The sequence below is a fragment of the Onychostoma macrolepis genome, chromosome 09, assembly GCF_012432095.1.
Source record: "Onychostoma macrolepis isolate SWU-2019 chromosome 09, ASM1243209v1, whole genome shotgun sequence".
Lineage (NCBI taxonomy): Eukaryota > Metazoa > Chordata > Actinopteri > Cypriniformes > Cyprinidae > Onychostoma > Onychostoma macrolepis.
In genome coordinates this window covers 14,291,430-14,315,674 of record NC_081163.1, presented here as the reverse complement: position 1 = coordinate 14,315,674, position 24,245 = coordinate 14,291,430, and the positions used below count along the sequence as shown (strand labels likewise).

The following is a 24,245-nucleotide window of genomic DNA, read 5'->3' as shown; positions in this document are numbered from 1 at the left end:
GATAAAGCTATAGACCTCTTCAATCCATAGAGGAGAACAAACAGCTTTGAAGAGAGCCATATAACCACGAAAAGCCAAATCACTTGGCCATATAATTTCATACAGCAACTCAAATGAATAAATATACAATTCTTGTTTTCTTCTTTTTTTGCAAATGTTCTTTGCCAATTGTTTTAAAAGTTACATGCAAATTTCTCATTCACTTAAGCAGACAAGTATGTTTGCTTTTCAGAGCAATGCTGTTTTGTATTTATATAACTGTCACACCTGCAGCCACCCAGAAAAGGAGCTTGATTATTATTCCAAAGGATGAATCAGCCTATGAACATCAACGGCAGAGAGGAAAGCAGAGTTTGAGCCCTTTGAACAAAAGAGAGGGATTGAAAAATGGAAGATTATTGAAGTCTTTCTTTTCTTCCCAGGCATGAGTCCATTGTGCCGAGACTCCAGGATGTTTCGATACTATCGGGTCACTTGTACTCCCGCGCTGTACAAAAAATAGGCCTGACAGACAAAAGACCAGGATGCAGTGCTAGAGCTTCTTAATGGAATTCTGATCTATTCAACGGCACTATCGTATTCTCTCAGCCTGCCTCTAAGAGAGAATAGAGATCAACTAATCAAAGTGGGCCTTCAGCGTGCCTTCATTTGTGTTTGACTGATGAAGGAAAATGAGTAACGATTGATCGTACAGTATAAAAATGTCATTAATCTGTGATACAATAAAATGTTGGAATGACAGAAATGGACACAAAACTCATTTCAGCCACAGCAGACCAGTTTTAGTGGTCTCAGAATAATAATAAATCTCATTCTGGTCTATTTTCCTGCCTAGCAGTCTATCCCAAAATGCTGCAAATACTATTAATTCCATTGATTATTTTTATTAATTTAATTTAGCAAAAACTATAAACTCTATGAAGCTCTTCAAAATGGTTAAACTCATGTTTGCTGTAGTGCTAGAATTAAATGTCATTTTTAATAAAAATCTGAGGGCATCTACAGGATAAGTGCGCTTATTTTATTCACTAATGAAAAATGGCCTCTAATGGATGGAGGGGTCAGGTAATAACTGCACATTCTCATAGAAATGAGGAATAATGACAAATGAATGTACAAACCTCAGAGAGCAGACAGAGAAAAAGGAGTGGAGCTTTCTCTGCCATTACCTGAGTCATTCACACAGGAACAGAGAGAGCAGAAAAGAAGCAGTGATAGAAAGCTGAGAGAGTGTGTGGGCGCATCCATGGAGTTGATTAGTAAGCCCATTAGGACCGAGAAAGATTGTCATTGTATAAGACTCCCCAGTGAAATATGCTGGGTCAGCTGTGGCTGAATATTGGAAGTTTTAGCTTGTTACCAGGGAAGAACAGCTTCTGCATATCAACATGTCTAGTCCATATAACCATTATTTTAAAACCAATGTCTAGCACTAAAAATACCTGTATAATTGGAAACATGTATGAGGCATATACAGAGGCACTTTAGACACTCTCCAAAATATATGACAACAATATAAAATACATATATCAAAGCAAGTGTAATTTATCGTAACGCAAACACAGTTTTCAAGCAAAGAAAAAAAAAATCACCAAAAAAGTTCAAATTAAGAAACAGTAGTTGCATTTTTTTTTTTTTTTTTTTTTTGAACCAACTGGTTAAAAGTCTAAAAAACAGTTAGTTCAGAGAAAAGGTGTAACATCACATGTTTGCGGATCACACTTGGTTTTACATTTCATCTAATTCAGTTGAATTTATTAATTTCAAGTGTGTCCTAAATGTTCAAAGCTGTCAAAATACTTTTGGGGATTGTCTCGCATCTCCCTTTCTCTGTATGCAAAGTTATCCGTATGTGTTGACTATTAAATTTACATGATTACTTTTAAATTAACATTTATAAAATCAGTACACGCTTTTATCCCAAATTACTTCTAAATTAGGAAAACAAACAACATACTGTAAGAAGTGCTACAATAAAAATATCCAATATTTTTGGAGATATAGATTGCATATCAACAGGATTCAATCAAGTGCTCATGGAAAAGATGAATTTGTACTGTGCAGTGCTCTGTCAATAATGACCAGCACCAGAGAGGAAAGGTAACACCTCACTGATTGCCATGGTTGCCAGTAATTAATGACCATCTGGTCAAGGTGGATACATTGCACTGTAGGCTAAATGTAGTGTTTGATGGTAAACATGAAGAATTTAATGTAGCATGATACATTCAGCATCAGTTCTTTATAAAACCACTAATGCACATGTGGGTGTGCATAATTGTGGTTTGCATTCAAAACTAAAACCATAACAGAGACATGCTCTATTATGTATTATAGCTCCATAATGATTTCTGGCATACAAAGACATTTCTGCTTAACTTCTCTCAGCTACCCGTATACCTGTCTGGACAGATACGACGTCTGTGTATTAGTGCAATATCAGTTTTTACAGAATTAAATAATAGATCACAAAAATTTGTGGTAGTCACAATGACTCATCTTTTACCTGCAGTGAGAATTTATCTTCAGATGAGTTTGAGCTCAAAGGTTATAAAGCAGTAGCGAAGAGGGTATCAGCTTTGAGCCTGAGCTGATGTGTCATTGTAAATGAGATGGCTATGCCGACATCTGAGAGTGAACCACTGACTGATATTGAGAGCGAGAGTGGGCAGATTGCAGATTTTGTACGTGTCCAAGATCACAAAATCATGATGTTTCTAAGTTAAACTATGGTAGATTTAAAATCCAGTCAAAACCTGTTTCAGAACCAAGTGAGTTTCCTTATAAGACATCTAAACTTCAATCTAATCACAATGGAGTGTTTTACCCAATATTTGTGTGTATTATGTATTTTTATGGCTATTAAATAATAGTATCTATAGTGTAGCAATATGGTAATGTCAAACTGTATTAGAATCAGTTGTGTATCAATTCTCCCATAAACAATCAGTTATTACAGGTACAGGACACTGCCTTAGAAGGATGCTGCTTATGTAGACAGTAATTCACTAGGTTCTGAAACAGAGAATTGTTGGAATTGTTAGAATTGTTATCCGAAGTATACAACTGTGTACTCACTGATGTGTACAGATGGCCTTCTCCATTCATGGCGATGTACAAGCCCGTCTTCACAGACTGAATAGCAACGACCCGAAGGCCCACAGGGATGAGGTTGAACAACGCTGTGAAGACAATACAGGGGTTAACAAATGTAACTTTTCCATCAATTTAAAATTCAACAAATTATATCTAAAATAAGAATTGAGGAATTACTGTTAAATCTGAAAATTAAAAAAAAAAAAGTTACAATTTTTTAAGAAAATTTGAATATGTGGTTGTTTTTGTATGTTGCTATGCAGTTCTAAAAGTGATTAGGATGTAGAACAAACCTCTAACCCCAATAATAATAGCTAACATCACTAAAATGGAATTAGAATGATAAACAATGGGCTTCAAATCTCAACCCATAAACTGAACATGGGCCGCACTCCACAGAGTGCATAAACAGGGATAGTGTGGAGCATAAAAACTGATACACAAAAATTGAATGGAGGCCTCATATTATGTAGAATAATTGTTCTTATGCCCAGTAGGCAGCAACAGAAGCCTGGCGCTACAAGCTAGAGCATAGAAGGCTAGCGACTGGAGGCAGTAGTAGTGCGTGGCAGATTTAATGGATCTTTTGTTGTTGGAGCAGCTCTTCGGTCTTGTTAGGTAACGGCCATTGTTTGTACTGGAGGGGAGTAACAGCCTAGCTGGTGACACTAAGCGCATCCAAAGGGTGATTTAAACCTACAGTGTAATGAACTCACTTCAACTCACTGGTAATTGGCAGAGCTCCCGGGGTGCTTGAATGAAAATGATTTCAGAAAAGCCCTGGTCTGGAAGACTCTGGTGTGGCAAAATATGAGTGGGATGGTTACATCAAAGTGAGTTTCTGGAAGTGCTCCACCGGCACACTGGAACAGATTCTTACAAGGGCACAAAATGGACTTTGCATCCATGATATTGAATGCCATTTCATGCCCTTTCATTCTTTTTCTTCACCTCTCCATCTCCATTTCTCTATCTATACTGGTTTGTAACTAACAGAATTTATATAAATTATAAATGTATATATTATAATATATGAATAAAAAATCAAAGCAAATGTATTTTTTAAATAACACAAGCATTTTCACACAAAATCAAATGATCAAACAATACTGTTGATGTTAGACAAAGATGTTGCTTCAAAGATAAGGTCTAAAATTATTGTTTGCACTTAACACTTGATTTGACATTTTGTTATCCAATTTATAAAATGTAATTGTAGCTTAATTGTTCAAAACTGTCCAGATTCTTTTTGGATTATCTACATTTGGGTTTGCAACATAATAATTGTATATAATTAATATAAATAACTGATTTTAACTATAATTTTACCAATATGAAAAAAAAGTATTGTAGTATTTAGCATTTTTTAGCTATATTTGGGTTTGCAACTTATATAGTTTCTATAAATAGCCAATATAAATTACCTAAAATGTGTGCCTTGCCAGCACTTGTTAGATTACTTTTGGGAAACTTTGATTACATTAGCAAAAATTCAGTGTATCTAAAAAAAAAAAGCCAACTCTACAGTTGTTTTCTGCATTTGTGTAAGTGTGTTTCTTAGTGTCACAAATGTCAAGTGTCATCTTCTCTCAGAGTGTGTGACTGACAGAGAGCCCTCTGTGTGTCACTCTGTCAGTACAGCTACATATTAAAATCAAATTAAGCAGCTGGCCTGAAGCATTTGAAAAGCAGGCCCAGTAGAGGCTAATAATACACCACTGCCTCCTGAGTTATCACCTCACATGCACACACACATCTCCCCAAGGACCAGCCTACTGCCATATCAGCAACAGTGATAACTACAGAAAATGAATCGGTAACAGGGACTTTAAAAGTGTGTGTAGTAGAAGTAATGATATGCATTTGAGCACACTTTACCTATTAAGTGTAGCTGTAGCATTTTGCACACCAGAATTATCAAGCAGGAGTCATTCCTTTTGAAACATGTTCATGTTTTGATTATTTATTATGTGCAATGATTATGAAATTAGAGGGAACTCACAAGAATTACTACTGTCATCCTTAGTCCCATCAAGAGATCCATCTGGGTTCATCTGCAAGTAGTATCCCTGCCTGCAATATAACCTGGTCACTATACCCTTGAGCTGGGGATCTGTGGAGAAAGACAGAAAACACTCAATAAGCACTTCTTATAGATGAACTACAGTCTATAGATATTACAAAGGCACATGTAAATTTATGTAATCTACCAATATATGTAAATACAAAAATTTTTAATTACAGTCAACCCAAAAATGTCATCATTTATTCACCCTCATGTCATTCCAACCCTGTATGCATTTCTTACTTCTACAGAACACAAAAGAAGATATTCTGAAGAACACTGTGAACCAAGTAACAGCTCCATCGACTTCCACAGTACAGACAAAATATCTTCTTTTATGTTCCATAGAACAAGAAAGTGCTGTGCAGTGACTTTAATATGAAATAGACTCCAAAGCGCCCTCTTTAGCCAGGCCTGATAAAGATGTTTCTTGACCATGTGGTGTCAAATTCCATACAAAAACAAATCCAGAAAGGATAATAATATTAATAATAATATAAAGCATATTGTTACATCAGTGTGATGACATAACTGTAAAGCAGTACAGTAGATGATACAAAAATAATTAAAATTGATATCAACAGGGAGCTTTACAAATCAGTGAGGCAACCAGACAAGTGATCTCAGTCTTCACATGAACAGTTTGAGTAGCACTGTAATCTGATTACTAAACAGAAGGGGATGGTTTGATGATTACAAATTTTGTGTGCACAAATTGTCACAGGTCTGTTTTTGGACAGAATTCAACTGGATTTTATAATGTCGTACATACTGCAGTAAAATTAAGATAAAGGAAATGTTGTCAACTCTTGTGTTTCTTTTGAAGAGAAACAGATAGTTTTTAGTTTTTTTTCATCTGAGAGTGGAAATCTAAAGGAAATAACTAACCAAAGAATGTTCAATCAAAACACTGTCTTTTACTTCAGAGTTCATACACGCATAGCTACACTGTTTTTCGAGATGTATTTGCTCAGAAGTACTGTATCACTAATGGAACATCAGATGTGTGCATACTAGACAGTGGCAATTCAAAAACTCATCTGGAACTCATCTAAATACAGTAGACATGTGGTGGAAGAGCATTCAAAAACAGCACCAAGCATTCACACCAAATTATCTCGTTCCAAGTCTTCTGAAGCATTAGACAGGAAGACGCCTTGCTCCAGGTTTGACATCAATAATTGTCTTCAAATAAATCACAATGTACCAAGTTTGAATATGCAGACATGAGCTAAATTTTTGTTTCACAAAGAAAGAAAGTCATAAAAGTTTGGAACGACGTGAGGGATTTTTTGGGGAAATACCCCTTTAAGATTGTAAATGTACTCAGGGCAAATTGTAAAACGATAGTGTGAAACAACAACAACAACAACAACAAAACATACTACCGTTGGTTGTTTAACTCTGGGGAGGCTGGATTGTGCTTTAGCAAAAACTGCTCGGGGGTAATCACATAAATAGATGCGAGTGACACCAATTTCAAGAGACAGGAAGGAAAAACAGGAGGATTTCTTACAGCATAAATGCCGTAGCCTCATTTGGCTATAAGGGTCTCCTGTGATACACTTAACCAGCCTTGCAGTGCTTAACTACAGGCTGGTAAACAAATAACTGCCTTGTCAAATTGATATAGGTACAATGCTGCTGTTTACCGTTGGCCTGCTGCCCTGGATTTGCCTGTGTTACGCCAGGGCAGAGCTGAAGAATCTGGCACATCAAAGGTGGAGAGAGAAAACGAATGAGAGGGTGAGAGAAAAGAACAAAAGAAGGAAGGAGAGGGCGAGTTTAAAGGGAAAGAGAGATACAAAGAATGCTAATCACAGTGGTGCTTTATGATATCTGCCTCCACCTACACAGTGATACTGCTGAGACAGCATCCTGAGACGCTTAAAGATAGCAAAGAGCTCCCAAGCATTTACTTACAGAAAAAAAAAAAAAGCACAAAGAACAATCAAAAAGATGGGCATGAGCTACGGTTCCATAAGCATCCCCAAATGTACGCATGCAATATTTAGAGGATGTAAGGAAAATTAGATTTGTACATTTTCTGAAGAAAATGTACGTGGTGCTTGCCCATGCACAACTCACCACCATAAGATACCATGATTTTGCTACATGTGGTTGTAAAAGTGTTTGGACTCTTTTTTAGCATGCTGCTGCTAAGGTGTTCCAGGTGGTTCCCAAGGTGTTATCTGTTGCTAAGATGCTCTGTGTTTTTTGCATGTTGCTACGTAACAGATTGGGTGTTTTGAGTGGTGCTAGGGCTTTGCTAGGGTGATATGGCTGGACCAAGTCAAAAGAGCCAACCTTCCGAGTGTCTATGACATTCTGGTCTCTAGATATGGCTTAGTTCCCTCTTTTAATGTAAGTCTATTATTGGACTTTTTTTCGACTGCTTCATTGTCTACCAGAGAAAAATCATAGAAAAGTAATAGTACAAGTCTCTTCAACAAGCCATCCAATTTGAAGTATAATTGCAGCACAAATTGTTCAGGATGAGTTTTGAAACTTTTTCTCTAGAAAAGCATCCAGAAAATCAATTAAGTGCATTAACGTAACATACAGAAGTTGAACATACATCTCTCACTGCCTTTTTCCATGAAATTACCATGAGTTTTCAAAACTGTTTGATATTTTGATTTTTGATTTTTTTTTTTACATGCAATGGAAGTCAATGGGCTTCAGTGTTATTTGTCATTCTTCAAAATACCTTTTTTGTGATCAACAGAAGAAAGAAATTCATTCAGATTTAAAACGACATGACGGTGAGAAAATGTTGACAGAATTTTCATTTTTTGATGGACTATCGCTTATAATCTTATATTATATTAACTTTACCAACTGCTTTGCCGCCCTGAGTGTAAAGAATCAGGCATTGTGACATCTGAAAATTCTATAAATACATTTTTTAAAGATGATGGATGATAACATTCATCCTGATAAAAAGTTAGCTGTAGGTGCATGGTTTTTTGTGTGTGGTGAAGAGAGAGACAGAAGGAGACATACGGGTTGAGGTAGCAATCATCAGACAGACACGGATTGGGGGGGGGGGCAAGTCTCACTGCACACAGCACCAGCTGCAGACTTAACCACATGTGATTGACCCACTATAGACTTTCAGGAACAGGAGAAGGGCTTTTCCAGCTTTCGTAAGCACACTCATAATGTTCACAGTCACATGAAAGACTGAGAAAGCGCTGCTATTACATTACATATGGGAACTACTAGTTTTATGAAATTCATACTCTTCTACAAAAATTAATCGTATTTTATGAAAACAATATCGCAAGAAATAAGGTGTGTGTGTGTGTGTGTGTGTGTGTACATATATATATATATATATATATATATATATCAGGGGCGTTTCCTCCGAGGAGGCAAGGGAGGCAGTGTCTCCTCTCCTCAAAATTGGATGAGAAAATAATCGATATTACAAAAATAAAACAGAGCAAATATGACTAAATATGACATTAAAAGTTAAAAAGTCACTTGTTTTTATAAAAAAACACTGTCCAACAGTGACACCCGCAGGTAAAGTTACAGCAGAGGCTTGCCTCCCTTCGGTACATTGACTTACAACAGAGACCCCAAAGCGTGCCGTGACATTTCTGGAGGCTCATTGAGATGAATGGGGGAAAATCATGTGAGAGGAGGCAATGCCTCCATCGCGCTATAATTGGATATGATCGGTTATGATTGGATGTGATTGGTTCATGCGATAAATCCCACCTCTTGTTTTGTCGCGTAATAGCTCCAGTGGCGCAGATGGTGAAATACGTGATGAAGTCGTGTTTGACGTAATCGACCCAGGTTCGAATCTGCGTTTTGCAACTTTTCCCCCTACCTTTTCAAATTAGACATCACGTCGGAAAGGCATGTATTTTCAATAATAATGAAGGAAATAATCTAAAAGTTGAACTTAAAGTATCGGGTAGGGTTATGGTAGGTGTAGGGAGGGATTTATTGTCCCAATAAGGTGACATCCATTTAATAATTGGAATTAAAATTATAATTTACACTCAACATTTTATTACTGCATACTGTTTTATAATGTACTACAATACTGAGGTGCAGATAATTGCCACTGTTTGCAATAAGTAGTATAAATAGCAGAAAATCTAGCTGTAAACAGAATCTATTGCTATTTGCACTTAGTGTAAACATTAAGTGTAACAGGGACATGCATTTTTTATATATTTTAGATTTTATTTTATTATATATATATATATATATATATATATATATATACAGTCATGGCCAAAAATATCGGTACCCATGCAATTCTGTCAGAAAATTGTTCCAATTGCAAATGTTTTGATATTCACATGCTTATTGTTTTTGTTCGCACTGCAAAAACACAAAAAACAGAGAAGAAAAGTCAAACTTGATAAAATTTCACAAAGAACTCAAAAATGGACTGGCCAAAATTATTGGCACCTTGTCAAAATTGTAAGAAATAACTGCTTTTCAAGCATGTGATGCTCATGTAATTTGTATTTAGACACACCTGTGGCAAGTAAAAGGCGTGGGCAATATAGTAATCACACTTGCAACCAGTTAAAATGGAGAAAAGTTGACTCAACCTTTGTGTTGTGTGTCATACTGAGCATGGAGAAAAGAAAGAAGTGTAAAGTGTTGTCTGTGAACTTGAGACAAAAAATTGTGGAAAAACATGGACAATCTCAAGGCTACAAGTCCATCTCCAGAGATCTTAATGTTCCTGCGTCCACTGTGCGCCATATCATCAAGAGGTTTACAGCCCATGGCACTGTAGCTAACCTCCTTGGATGTGGATGGAAGAGCAAAATTAATGAAAAATTACAACGAAGGATTGTTCGAATGTTGGATAAAGAACCCCGATTAACTTCCAAAAAATTAAGCTAATCTGCAGACACAGGGTACAACAGTGTCAGCTCACACTATCCGTCGCCATCTGAATGAAAAGGGGCGCTATGGTAGGAGATCCAGGAGGACACCACTGCTGACACAAAGGCATAAAAAAGCAAGTCTGGAGTTTGCCAAAACTTATGTGACAAAACCACAATCCTTCTGGGAGAACGTACTGTGGACAGATGAGACAAAAGTAGAGCCTTTTGGTAAAGGACATCATGGCACTGTTTACAGAAAAAGAAATGAGACCTTCAAAGAAAAGAACACAGTCCCTACAGTCAAACATGGTGGAGGTTCAAAGATGTTTTGGGGTTGCTTTGCTGCTTCTGGCACTGGATGCCTTGACTGTGTGAACGGTATTATGAAATCTGATGATTACCAAAGAATTTTGGGGGCACAACGTAGTGGCCAGTGTCAGAAAGCTGTGTCTGCACCAGAGGTCATGGGTCTTCCAGCAGGACAATGACCCGAAACACACTTCAAAAAGCACTCAGAAATGGTAACAAACAAAGTGCTGGAGAGTTCTGAAATGGCCAGCAATGAGTCCAGATCTGAATCTCATAGAACACCTGTGGAGAGATCTCAAAACAGCAGTTGGGAGAAGGCATCCTTCAAATCTGAATGATCTGGAGCAGTTTGCAAAAGAAGAGTGGTCCAAAATTCCAGTAGAGAGGTGTAAGAACCTGGAAGCGATTGATTTCAGTTATTTTTTCCAAAGGGGGTGCTACCAAATATTAAATTAAGGGTGCCAATAATTTTGTCCAGTGCATTTTTTGGGTTCTGTGTGGAATTGTATCAGATTTGACTTTTCTTCTCTGTTTTTTTGTGTTGTTCCAATGCAAACAAAAAAAAATAAACATGTGAGTACCAAAACATTTGCAACTGCAACAATTTTCTGAGAGAAGGGTTGCATTTTCTGACAGAATTGCGAGGGTGCCGATATTTTTGGCCATGACTGTATGTATATATATATATATATATATATATATATATATATATATATATATATATATATATATATATATATATATATATATATATATATATATATATATATGTATATATTAAATTTTTGCATATTTGTCACACTTAAAAGATTCAGATCATCAAACTAATTTTAATATTACACAAAGATAATGAAAGTAAATACAAAATGCAGTTTTTAAATGATGAGTTCATTTATTGAGGGAAAAAAGCTGTCCAAACCTACCTGGCCCTACGTGAAAAATTAATTGCCCCCAAAAGAACTGTGATTAACCACATTATTTTAGAAAGCTGAGTTAAATTTCACTAGCCAAACCCAGGCCTGATTACTGCCAGACCTGTTGAATCAAGAAATCACTTAAATAGAACCTGTCTGACAAAGTGAATCATGTTTAAAGAGCAAAACATCATTCTGCGATCTTAAGAAATTCATAAACAGATGAGAAACAAAATAGTTTACATGTATCAGTCTGGAAAGGGTTATAAAGTCATTTCTAAGGCTTCGGGACTCCAGCAAACCACGGTCAGAGCCATTATCCACAAATGGAGAAAACAAAATTAAGGTTTTGGAGTGGCCACTTAAATTCAATTGAAATGCTGTGGCAAAGAAGAGTGGGCCAAAATTCCTCCACAGCGCTGTAACAGACTCATTGCAAGTTATTGCAAACGCTTGATTGCAGTTGTTGCTGCAAAGGGTGGCACAACCAGTTATTAGGTTTAGTATTAGGTTTAGAGGGCAAGCACTTTTTCACACAGGGCCATGTTCACACAGGTTTGGATTTTGTTTTCCCTTCATAATAAAAAACTTAATTTAAAAACTGCATGTTGTGTTTACTTGTGTTATCTCTGATTAATATTTAAATTTGTTTGATGATCTGAAACATTAAAGTGTGAAACACATGCAAAAAAATAAAATATCAGGAAGGGGGCCAACACTTTTTCACACCACTGTATATGTAAGGGATAATCAACGGCTAGCTGTACATTAAACGATTTGAATGCACGACGTGGAGGCGAAGAACCGCCCGACGCGCAGCGGATCAAAATTATCCCGTTTATGCCATGGTCATTTCCCAGCATTCACATATTAAAGATGTTAATAATATTTGCGCTGCAATATTTGACCGGAACGATAAAAATTACATTTATTTTCCTCTGTATTACTATTCAACTGTAACTGTATGTTACTATGGTTACCAATGTTTATAGGAAGCGCATTAATATAGAACGTGATTAAACTGACCTGGAATTACCTGTGCAGTTCAACAAATTTAATCAACACCTGCCAGCCAATCAGAATCGAGTATTCAGACAGACCATGGCATAAATATATATATATATGCTATATAAGGTGTATGAGTGTCCGTGTGTGTGTGTGTGTGTGTGTGTGTGTGTGTGTGTGTGTGTGTGTGTGTGTGTGTGTATATATATATATTAGGCTGCATCAAAAAACACAATTCTTGAATTTTGATATGGCTGGGTGCTAAAAGTGTTCCAATATATGTAGAAACAACACATGCAAAATATTTTTCCAGTACATGATGATTTAGGGGTGCACGTTTGTTGGATAAAGTGGTTAACAGTGCTCAATGGTCGCCATTGAGATCTGAGGTAAACAATACTACAGCTCAAGAAAACTGAGGTGATCTTTCTGTTTGAGGTGATCTTTCTGTGTTGGGTATGTATTATTACATATTACTATCATATCTGTAGTTGTGTCTTTGTATACTTATTTATCATAAGTCATTTAAGTCATATTTATAGGTATTTGGTGCTCATTACATCTAGCTAACATTAGTTTGCCAACCACAGTTAGCTATCTATGTTAGCTAAGCAATAGCTTAACATCAACAGTATTCTAGAGTGGACAATGTCATATTCAGTGTATACTGTAGATGTCTCATGTTTATTGAGAGTAGCATTGTATTTGTTACAGTAAATTAACGTGATGTTGCTCATTGGAGCAGACTCTGGCACAGACTGAGCAATTAAGTTTTAAGTTTAGTTAGTGTCAGCTCTTACCATTTAGGCCCTGTTAGTTGCCAGTGAGTTAGCCACTAGAGAGGGTTTGTTCTTTTAAGTGTGTCAGTATCGCCTTGTGTTTAACAATAAAGTCAATTAAACTTTATATGTGTGTCCGACATCCATCACTGCTGCACAAAATTCAGGGTAAGACCACGTGAACATGTCCCATTGACCTCTTGACAAATTAATGGAGAATCTTGAAAGTTTAATTCTGAGAAATGCCCAAGTTGCACAAAGGGCAAACAAACAACTTTTACTTTGATAACCCTATAGAACATGTTACTGTATAAAAGTTCACTGTACTCAACATTTCCAGGTCAACCTTTTGGCAATTAGACAAAAAATTGCACATTTTTCGAAATTTCGCCAAAGTTCATGTGTTAGGTGGCACCCCTAAATCTCAGTGGAATTCCTCAAACCTTTGCAAAAGTTATTTTTATGTTAACTGGAACAAAATGCAATGCCAGCCAAATTGATATTTTGAAATTAAAATTTCCCATTCAAATTTGATGCACCCTAATATATATACATACATACATATAAATATATGCATGTAGACACACGCACACACACTATACCTCTCACCTCTGTAAATTAACAATGAATATCACTTCGTATATCACTACGTGGTGGAACGTGGCGGAAGTCAAACATGCAAAACCGAAAAGTAATTTAGTCATTATAGGCGAATTGACATCAAGCTCAGTAATTTACACAGTCAAGAACAAGCACCACCTTACACTCAAGACTAAAGGAGGCGCTATGCACTTTCAGTCAGAACTAATTGAGTGTATGCAAGATTCATCAGACTTTTTAATGAGACTTAGCATAGAAAGAGATTAAAAGCTAGTCTCCACTGGTGGTCTTCCATTCCACTGAGCATTCTAATTGGACGCAAAACGTAACGTCCAAACAGCGTGTTGAACCATGTCTTGCCGGGAAGAATCTCTGTCATATTTATCACTTATCCGGATAATAAGCATTAGAGCACTGAACTTTCACAGTGGATAAATGCAGAAGCACAAAATGACAATAAATACAGCAAAACAATCTAATTTTGTTGCACTTAATTGATAAAGATAGCTAAATGATTTCTGCACCCTACATGGCTCGCTACATGCTTTTAGCGAGACTTGAATACAAGGTTAGAGTTATACGTTTTGCTATATAAGAACCTTCTACCTACTAAATTTATAAATTGAGTTTGCAGCAGGGCATTTTAGTAAGCAATCACTTCACAACAATGTTTATTTTTTCATGGCCACAGGACATAAAATGTCCTGTGGTGTAAAAAGGGTAAAAATTGCTACATGGCAGCACTCTGAGATGCAATCAAACAGATAACCTCTCTGTTTTGAACAAAGAGATTTTAAATAAATGAAAGATGCACTTGTTTTTACCGGCTTGATGGAGACCTTTCATGTCTGGAAATGTTTTTCAGATTTTTTTTTCTGAGGTCATGGACATTAACAAACAACTCAACCTCCTCCTTTTATTAGAATTGCACCATTCAGACATGGACGGCTCAAAATGAAATATGGACCCAGCATCTAAATCAACTGGAATAAACCTACCACCTGTCATTAATTTCAATATCTGAACTATAGGGAACTTTATTCAACCTTTATTCTGAGATACCTATATCCCAGCCTAAAGTTATTTGCAGTTTTACAACTGTTGTTTGCCAGATTGTACAATATCACCCCAGTGAGATCTTTGGAAAAAGGTAAACAACTGTCAGACTGTATAATGTACATTTTAGCAAAGACTTTGGTCACAGCTGACAGCATTAACTGGGCATTTAAAGTTAACAGTCTGTGTCCATTTTGACATCTTAAATTGAAATGGTGCTGTACCTTACAAACCAAAGCAAGGCCTTGTGTAGAAAAATCTTTGCTTGAAAATATTAAGACATTCATGTTCTCTGACACACACATATATTATCATTGCTGTCACTAGATCTTTCATTTAATTTTGCCCTATGAGCCAAGAATGATCCCTAAAATTTGTCTCTGAAGACACAATCATGAAAAATGTAAAGCGAGTTTACTTGGGTCTACCACTAGTATTATTTACACATTTGCAGAACTCTAATCAGCATGATTATTTTGAATCAATGCAATATGACACATATCTCTGTAACGATCTGGTCACGCCAATGACTTGTCAATAATAGCATTCTGCTTGAGAGTCTAGAAAGTCAAATAAATCAATATGAAACAGTATATAAGGACTGTCCCTTGTTTAATGTTTTTGGATGGTGTGCTGGGCAAATTATAAAACACAGGCTTGAGGTCCACACTAGCACCATTATTATCATCATCATTGCTCATTTTGCCAGAGATTTGACAAACTGAAAATACACTTGAGCAAGTTTTTTTTTTTTCAAACTACTGTCTTCTCTGATTTCTTTTACTACACTGCCACAAGGCAAATGTCTCAGTTCATGGTCTGTACATGCTTTTCCATACTCAGGGGAATATTACTATTGTCTGCATGTCGCGACCTAAAAGTCAGAGTTAAAATGGAGACGAATGTAGCATCTCACTGCCTTGCATGATGGGAGGCTATGCTCGAAGGCTATGCTCAAAGTGTCCTTCCTGTGACCACTACTAAATTACCACCACTAAACTAACCATTATTTCTCCTGAGCACACACATGTGAAAGAACCTATGAGGGTGGGCAGGCTAAGTCTCAGCTTCACAGAGCCCCTGGTGAGCCCTCAAGGCTGTGAAAATGCTCACTGAAGATTTTGTAAATCTAGCTGCAATGGGAAATTAATGAGGTAAATCCCAGGGGGTGCTCTGTCAAAAGTAACTCAGGCAACAACGCAACAGGCAACGGGACTCAAAAGAGGCCATCCAACCAGCCATGAGCACCGGTAGTCATCTTAAACAGCAAATACTCAAAGACAACTTAATGTTTTCAATTCACCATATGTAATTAGAAATAGTGACGATGTGGGTAAGCTTGACTTACAAGCCTTATAACATGCTGCCTTCCGAAAAAGTCAACACTAGGAGTGTGAGGGGAGGCCATGAGCTGTTCGCCATCTGTAATAAGATGGCCGTCACAGGTGCACGTTAGCCGAGACGTTGCAGGGCTAATTCATCACTCTCAGTTTCTCCTGGCAACAGCTACATCTTTTACTCACTACTTATTTGTGCAAGATTCCCCTCTGGACATCTCTGACAGGTATCATGATATACAGTATTCCAAATCGCCACCTCTATTATAGTTTTATCAGACTGTAGCTCATCTATTGGATAAGCTGCTGGCCTACAATGTTTTTTTTTGTTTTTAAACAATAATTTCTGCTTGCAGTCCAAAAATGCACACACAACACGCGTATATTTTCTGATTCTAAAAAATTAGTATATAATACTTGTGATTATACATTAACATATTAACTATGATTGTCCTGAGGTGACTTTATAAGATTGTTTGTCCTCATGAAAATAGGTTGATTGTTTGTCGTCTTATGATTTTCTGATATTCTAAAAACCTACCTAGCACACTTTAAATTTTTAAATTGTTATATAAATGTGATATATGAAAGCAAAATGAATTATTGTTGTACTAGAAATACTTATATTTAGAAAAATACATTTTTAAGTCCCATCATAATTTCATTTTTCATCTGAACAGATCTCCATTACTGTTGAGGTGACAGAAAGACTAAGATTTTTTTTTTTAATCTTACCTAAACTGAATATTTGGCATTTCTATTAAGATAAGCTGTCACTGGATGTTGTTTACTGATGTTGTGATAGCATTTTTTTTTTTTTTTTCCTGCAACACGTTGGGCACCTGCTGCTTTACTTGCATTCATGAAATGTGCCAATAATTCAACATCAACACCTCCCAAGGGTATAGCAAAGATAGAGAGGCTGCCAAATCTCAAGAATATTTCAAACAATGCATTAATATCTAGTTTGAATCAAAACAATATCCAGCTCTGATATATGTGGCCTTTAAAAACGGAGGAGAATTGTTTTGAGAATTATTTTGAAAGTATGACGTACATAGATTTAAGCTGAATACGTGGTCTCATTACTGACTGGTCTTACTACATATTTAACAATTTGCGTAAAAAAAAATAAATAAATAAATAAATAAAGACAGATTTGCAGACTGATGGAAATAAAAACAGTCTGTCAAAGAAATCTGTCAAGACACAACACAAGTCTATACAAACCCTATCAGCTATTCTCGTCAAGATAAACAGCAGTTCCATGCCGTGAGTCCCTTGTTGTCAGAGCTGAATGTGAAAATGAAATGTGGGCGTATATTATCTCAAGACATAGCATAGACTTCTTATGTACGGAACTTCCCACACCTTGTCGTCGTAGTCTGCGTTTCCTGAGGCCGAAGATTCGCACTTTGGAGAAGATGTCGACCAGGTTCCCGTTGCAAAGCCCTTTATTCTTATTGGGGCTTTTTCTCCTTCTGTTGGTGGATGGTCGGTCTATATGCTGCTCCCGTGCCTGTCTCTTCTGGCGGATCAAACCGCTGGCAATCGCCGCTGCCATGTCTCAAAAACAGGGCTGTTGAACTCCTTACACACAAAGCACAGACAACAACAACAAACCGCCCGATCTGTCTCAATTATTGTCCCATTTTTGCGACTGTTTCTGTGCTCTGCCCTCTGAAATGCACGGATGATGATCAAAGATATCCACACATCACGACGGGCGAAATAAGACACTGAATTAGCATAATGAATACAAAGGTGAAGTGTTACTCAACTGTCCGTATTTCACATGTTGTCCGATTTTCATTTCGAAGTCAGGCGGCTCGCAGGTTACTTTTCATTCCTGATTTCACAACGCTTTTCGGAAAATGATTATCACATGAGTTGCCCGGCTCCTCCAAAATACAGAACGTGAAAATATATTCACAGCACGCCTGAGAGTCTCTCTGATCCGTCACTTTCCTTCGTTTATCTCTGACCCGGTCCTGGTGAAATTCAGCACCCTGGGCAGCGACCTCCACTCCCGGAGTCTGAGCAAACAAAGCGTTTTTCGTTCTGAGCTGTCAAGCGGAGAAACGCGACCACCTTCGTCTCCCAGGTGGAGCCCTGCGACTACACATATTCATATGTCTCACATATTTACCAAGTTTAGCAGATATCCACGCCGGTTCCGTTCAAACGTCCACTCATCTTGAGAATAACCGACGGCGTAACGACGGTGAGTTGAGGTAAGTTTGAACGTAGGTGTTTATTGTTGATAAGGGATCTCCTCAGACGATCACTCCCCACTCAGTCTCTTGTTCTAGGTCGCGTGGTTTTTCAATAACGATGTGCGTTTTTTCCTTTTCTAAAGCAGCATGTCTTCTGAGAGAGAAATGTAAGCAACACCGAGCGGCTCCGGTGGGGATGGCGTCTACCCGGTGTGACAGGAACGAACAAATAAATAAACTCAAATAAAAAAGTCTTTCCCCGAAGCGGGAGTACACAGATGTGCAGCATAAGTGCTAAGGTTAGCCAGCAAAGAAAACGTATTCAAGAAATGCTCCTCTTCATCCTCCAGCTCGCCTCGAGCTCATTTAGCGTCTCCAGCCGTTTGAAGCGAGAGGCGCACGCGCTTCCCGCCTCAGCCTCATAGATCAACGGCATCAACAAGTCTTAACGACCACGCGCTTCCCGCCTCAACCTCACAGATCATCAACAAGTCTTAACGACAAACTCCTCCTTTGCCATCGTTTCAAAGACGAGAATAACCCACCCTTATGTCCGTATATATTTGTATTTTCTGTGCTGATAAAATTCAAACGTGCCGATGACAACATTTAGATATTTCAAAATATGATTTATCTAATAGAATTTGTCCAATAGCCTAGTGTTTACAGAAGCTGGTCGCCAGATTTTTTTTTTTTTTTTTTTTTAATTATAAATAAATTTAGATGCCAATATTTATAATCATTCTGAATACAAATAACAGAATTGAGACGCAGAAAATACCTATTTTTCACTTATTTTGTGTGTATTAACAATAATCAAGTACACTCTTTATGAGACACGTGTTTATGCGAATCTCTAAGAAATTAATTTCACACAACCCCACCGACACGCCTCATGAGTGCAAAATGAATCAGGCCTACATCACACATCTAAGGTGCTACTGAGACCCCCATTGTTTTAGGCAAACACACCTATGTAACGCATTGTATGGATGAGTGCCTGTTTTTGCTATAGGCCTACATTTATCTGTCGCCTGTTTCTTTAATCATATGGTAATGAGTGTTGCGATAAGGGCTGGGGTGCCAATTTAATATCATGCCCCAATAACAGAGTATTTTCTCATTTAGATTAATATCACCAGAGAAACACAATCACAGAGGAGGAATTAAAAAAAAAAGAAAAACTCAAGAGGGCCATCTGCTGTTTGTCGCTGCAATGAAATATTCAGTCTTTCATCCCCCTGCTGTTTTTCAACCCCTTCCACCCAAATAGACTGGCGATGCAACTCTGGAGTGGTATTTTCAGACCAGACACAGGCTTGAGCAGATTAAAGAGAAAATACGAAAACATATGGAACATGCAATTAAATCTAATAATGTAGCCTACACACTGCATGCATAGAGTTTCACAAAAGACATTTTGTATTAAAATAGAAGAAATGACATTATTAGCATACCCGAATAAATCATATGAGCACTGATATAACAGACTGCTAAAATAATGAGAGGTTAAGCTGTCTGCATCATTGCCGGTGAAGCAGCCACTGCAGTTTGCGCAGCCGCCAGCAGCGGACACTGTCAGCTTAACTATGACTCCATTTATTTACAATAGCACAGACAGATCACTAGCTTTCATGCATAAGCCATTAACATCAAGACATCTGTACTTCATTCACAATCTATATTCAAACATGTAGACTATAAATCAAAAGGATTTTCTGAATGTGCATTATAGTTGTGAAACACTATATAGTCTGCAATAATGTTTGTTAATGCCTTATTAATTCAAGTTGCTAGTAAAGGCAAAAGAAAATTACAAGCAGTAAAATATTACAGCTTAAACAGAGGCATTACAGTCTGACAACATGACTTTGTTTACAGAAAGAGAACAAGAGGATAAGAAAAAATAATAATACTAAATCAGTAATGAACGAGTCTGCGGTACAAACTATCAAAAAAATAAAAAAGACAGAAAGAACATGCCTGTGGCGTATTTTGAGTTCCTAACTGCTGAGTCTCAGTACTGAAATGAATACAAAATTGGTTATTTTTCCTTTTTCTTTCCAATTTTCATCTTCAGTGTATGGCAGGAAACTTTACGCTTCAGAAGCATTTACTCAAAATAAAAGGTAGCGTTCAGATGGCAAATGGACTACACAGCAAAAACCCATGACAAAGAGATAGACCAAATCGACTTGCACACACAAGTGATTACTATATTTCTTAAAACACACACACACACAACGGCATTGTCTTGAATATATGAGTGTGCACATACCCACATGTTTTCTCCTTCTGAATGTATGAGACTCCATAGCAAACCCATTGCAGCTTCAGCAAAGGTAACAGCGCATTTCCCTGCCTGGCTGTCAATGACACGGCCCCATTTATAGGGTCTATACTCACAGATAACATTATTAGTAAGATCTGCCCCAAACAACTGCTGTTCAGCCAGCTGAGGCGATATCCTCTGAGGTTTCAGAGACAAATTTTTTAAAACACAGTGTTCCACTTTGAACTTTTAATAATGATGATGAGCTGAGATGAACTGTTTTGCTCAAGTTTACCTAGAGTTTAATGTGGAGGCACCCATGCGAACAGCACAGCTCAAAGATCATAAGAGAACAGATGTGTAATTCAGTAGAAGCACTTTTGATGTAGAACTAATTAACTGCTACATAAATGTGAGCCAACTCCAGCCTCCCACGCTGTCCTCCACCTGGTCTTTTATGAACATTAGCTGACAAGATGAATGAAACATGGTCATTCTAGTAAATGCCATACGATACAATACATGCAAAATCAAAGAGAACGGAGAGCTAGCCTTTAAAAAAACATGAGATGACTGCAACTTCTGTTTTATACAAATGCAGTTCTCTGAAGCTGTCCACATATCAAAGGGAAAGAGATGAATGAGATTGCATTGGCAGGGAATCACCAAAGCCCAGTAGAGCGATGAGAAAAGGAGAACTACATCTTACTTCAAGAAATGTCACAGCAGACAGAGACACCAAATAAACAAGTTGATTGTTTGTATCACTATGGAAGGCTTTAGGGCCGTCTGGCTTTTATTAGCTGTCGTGATGACAGCAGTTGTAAATTGGACTTAACGTCATACGCACTGAGATGAGAGGAAAACAGGAGATTTAGCGCTTTGTTTAAATCAAATTGTTTCACACTGTTGGGGTAGGAGAGAGAGCTTAATTTAATAGAGGAGATAGTAATGATTTTTGGTTAGTGTTGACATCGGGGTTTAATCGGCTTGATGAAATGTCACCGTTCTGAGAAGCCGAAGACACTGAGGAAGACGTTGAATGGGGTTGTGAATGTAGTGTTTTGCAGAGAAATCTCACCATGCCATACTGTAATGGCTTTAGCTAATAAAGCAGACTAGAACAAATCACAGGATTAAAAGGAAAATGAGAAATTAGTTTTCTGCTTAAATGGCAGAGAATAACTTTCTCTCTCATATCGAGGGAATTTTTGGATAAGACATCAAAAGAGAGACATTTGAAGAAAACAATTTCATGCTCTCATTTTCCTGATAGTTTTTTTTTTCTCCTGCTACAAATAAAGAAACAATTATAGACAGAAATTCTGAGTCTCATAAACAACGCTAAAGCAATATTATTGTAATTCTGGTGATATTTTGTCTAAAAAATCATATGTATTTCCTGAATGACATTACTATATTTCTCATGCTATTTTGTATGCAATATGTTTAATGTGCACAGTTTGAAAATGTTCTGTTTGCATGTAATGACCTACTACATTTGGCAAAATATGCAGTACACAAGCAGAGGACACTGCATGGGATTTTATATCCCACATTACAGTGCTCTCAACAACTTCACCTTCCAGAGGTAATATCATGATTTTAATATATTTATTCTTGGGTCATTATTTAATAAGACTGCATGAAGTGAAGACATGTTTACACAAAGCATTAAAAACACAAAATAACCATATTTTCTTTCCAAGATGCTAATTGGATGTGACCTGCAAAATTAAACACACAACAAAGCGAAATCATGTGTTAACAAAGTTTTATACTACTTTTTAAACATTTATTTTCTGCATACCGTTTCCACATTTTTTATCTGTGCATATTTGTCAGTAAAATTGTATGCAAAATAAGATCTAAAAATAAATAAATCTAATCTGGCTGTATTGCAAAGAATACATCAAACCTGATTCTCTCACTTTAAGTAAAATGCAAAAACTGATTTGCATAGCCTGTATGTGCAAGCCAGTGTTATTCTGTGTCATGAAAAACAGATAAAAGTGACAAGTCTCTAAATCAAGCTAAAAGCCAATGTAAGATGAGCACCTGTGTTAAATCAAATTGTAGATTAATGAGATGAGAACAAAGGGATCTAGCAAATCAATACAAGTCTGTTTCAGCTTGAGGGTTTTGCCATTAAGCCTGACATTTAAATATCAACAACAGATCTCATTACAGAGGTGAGAATGTCAAATGTATCCTAATGTAGTAAAATGAGCAAGGATGCATCCCTGTAAACAACCATACATGTTCTTCAAACTACAGCCATTTTATCATGGGTCAAAAAACAAAATATATAAAATAATGCATTTCTTTTCTGCACACACATAAAATCAGAATACATTATTTTCTATTACATATTATTATTTATTCATTTAATAAATATTGGTTCTCATATAGGGTTAGAGATTTTGCTACAGCCCTGCAATGACCCAGAAGATCCAGAGTTTTGCAGAGCCAAGAAAATGTACTTACTCAGAAAATGTACAAGTCTAGCTTTTTTATTGCTGGCACATGGAACCAGCCTCAGTATGTGTGAACACTGGGAATTCTGTCTTAGGTGAAAACCCTGACACCTTTAGATGTGTAAAGTGGCATTGTGATTTTTCACTGACCAGAAAGAAGTGGGGAATTCTGAGAGTGGTAAAAGGTTTCATAACATTACTAAAATTGTTGGGTCTTTTTTGCACTGAAAACATCATTGGTTTATAGACATGTGTTCCATATTATACTGAAAAGAGAAGTGCTCAGTGATGTACACCGCTTCAGTTTTGGGTCATCGCTGACCCCTGAACAGTGTTAGCAGAGTGAATTTCTCATAACACTGTGAGAGAGTTTAGTCTAAATGACAGAGAAGAACACAACGCATCACACGCCATTACTCCCACCAGGGGATGGAAATGCCAAGATGAGCTCCAAAGAGATGGATATAGACAGAGTTACTCCCTGAACAACAGTTAAAAATTCTGCTCACATCTCTGCCTGTCCTTTGATCTGGTTTTAAGTATGCAACATTCAAAAGTGTCTTGTCAGCAGTGGAGCAAAAAAAAAAGCTCATCCGAGAAAGCCTGGGCAGACACTGTGAATTTAAATGAGTTGATTCTCAGCCTGGAAAGCCCTCTTTTTTCTGGTCTGTGAGAGAGAGGAGGGAAGGACTCTGCAAAGTAATCTCCCCGTGGAAACCCAAGGGACCTCCAAGCACACAAAATGGGCCAAAAGCGTATAGCCTTGAGAAACCCCTGGAATTATAATTATGTTCAGTTCAGTTGAAGTTAAAGCACTATTATAAAGACCTTCATGCTATCTAAAATGCGTTCATCTCAGTTTTAGGGAACATCGGGGTCCAGTGCCCATGCACGCCATGCTACTAAACCGTTCGACTGCAGTCACCTTATCTGAGATCAGTGTTTCATACACAGCACTGTTTTTGCAGCAGGGAGCTGCTAATTATATGCATATAAATAATAAATGATACAGACAGCACCAAATATAATGATAATAAGTGAGTCAGATGTTGATTAATCAGCTCTGAATGATTATTAAGGTTTTATACTGTGTTTCTTAACTGCTCTTTAAAAGACCCAGCTCATAAGAAACATTTATTCATGAATAAGCCTACACTGATCACATAGTTTGTTTTTGATTCACAAAAAGAACTGGATTATAAGAGTCATTTGTTCATGAATTGGGCTGCTAGTGAGGTTTTTTCACTTAAA

The 24,245-nt window shown here is 37.1% G+C and overlaps 1 protein-coding gene across 6 annotated transcripts in view; it reads right to left on the bottom strand.

Moving 5' to 3' along the window:
- fgf14 (fibroblast growth factor 14) overlaps positions 1-24,245 on the bottom strand; it is a 137,881-nt gene that overhangs the window by 47,560 nt on the left and 66,076 nt on the right. For 3 of the 6 annotated variants that reach the window (XM_058787711.1, XM_058787713.1, XM_058787712.1), the window contains exons 2-3: positions 5,099-5,209; positions 3,079-3,182 (exon numbers count right to left, since the gene is read on the bottom strand). In XM_058787711.1, coding sequence (XP_058643694.1) covers positions 3,079-3,182; positions 5,099-5,209 — 215 coding nt within the window. Of the gene's footprint in view, positions 1-3,078; positions 3,183-5,098; positions 5,210-17,400; positions 24,017-24,245 lie in introns of those variants that run through there. The other 3 variants (XM_058787710.1, XM_058787709.1, XM_058787707.1) reach the window with 3 other exon arrangements.